The sequence below is a fragment of the Eimeria mitis genome, genomic scaffold (genome assembly GCF_000499745.2).
Source record: "Eimeria mitis Houghton genomic scaffold, Emh_scaff305, whole genome shotgun sequence".
Classification (NCBI taxonomy): Eukaryota; Apicomplexa; class Conoidasida; order Eucoccidiorida; family Eimeriidae; genus Eimeria; species Eimeria mitis.
Window position 1 is genome coordinate 16,575 of NW_013571396.1, and position 296 is coordinate 16,870.

The following is a 296-nucleotide window of genomic DNA, read 5'->3' on the forward strand; positions in this document are numbered from 1 at the left end:
CTGCTGCTGCTGCTGTTGCTGCTGTTGCTGCTGTTGCTGCTGTTTCTTGATGCTCCTAGTGGTGCTACTGCTGCTGGTGGTGCTGCTGCTGTTGCTCTTGCTGCTGCTGTGCTGCTGCTCCCCATGCTGCGTTGCTGACGCACCGCCGCTGCTGCCGCTGCTGCAACTGCTGCTGCACCTGCTGCTGCTGCTGCTGCTGCTGCTGCTGTTGAGGGTGCTGTGTTGCATGCGTTTGGGGTGTATGTACAGTCCGTGTCTGGGGGTGTCCGCCTCACTGTGCTGCTGCCGGCCCTCTT

At 61.5% G+C, this 296-nt stretch overlaps 1 protein-coding gene across 1 annotated transcript in view; it reads right to left on the reverse strand.

Annotated features, from left to right (window-relative positions):
* The window catches only part of EMH_0007300 (uncharacterized protein), a gene marked incomplete at both ends in the record, with an annotated part of 2,538 nt that overhangs the window by 1,315 nt on the left and 927 nt on the right, over nucleotides 1-296 (reverse strand). The window contains one exon of the mRNA XM_013497956.1: nucleotides 1-294. Coding sequence (XP_013353410.1) covers nucleotides 1-294 — 294 coding nt within the window. The remainder of the gene's footprint in view (nucleotides 295-296) is intronic.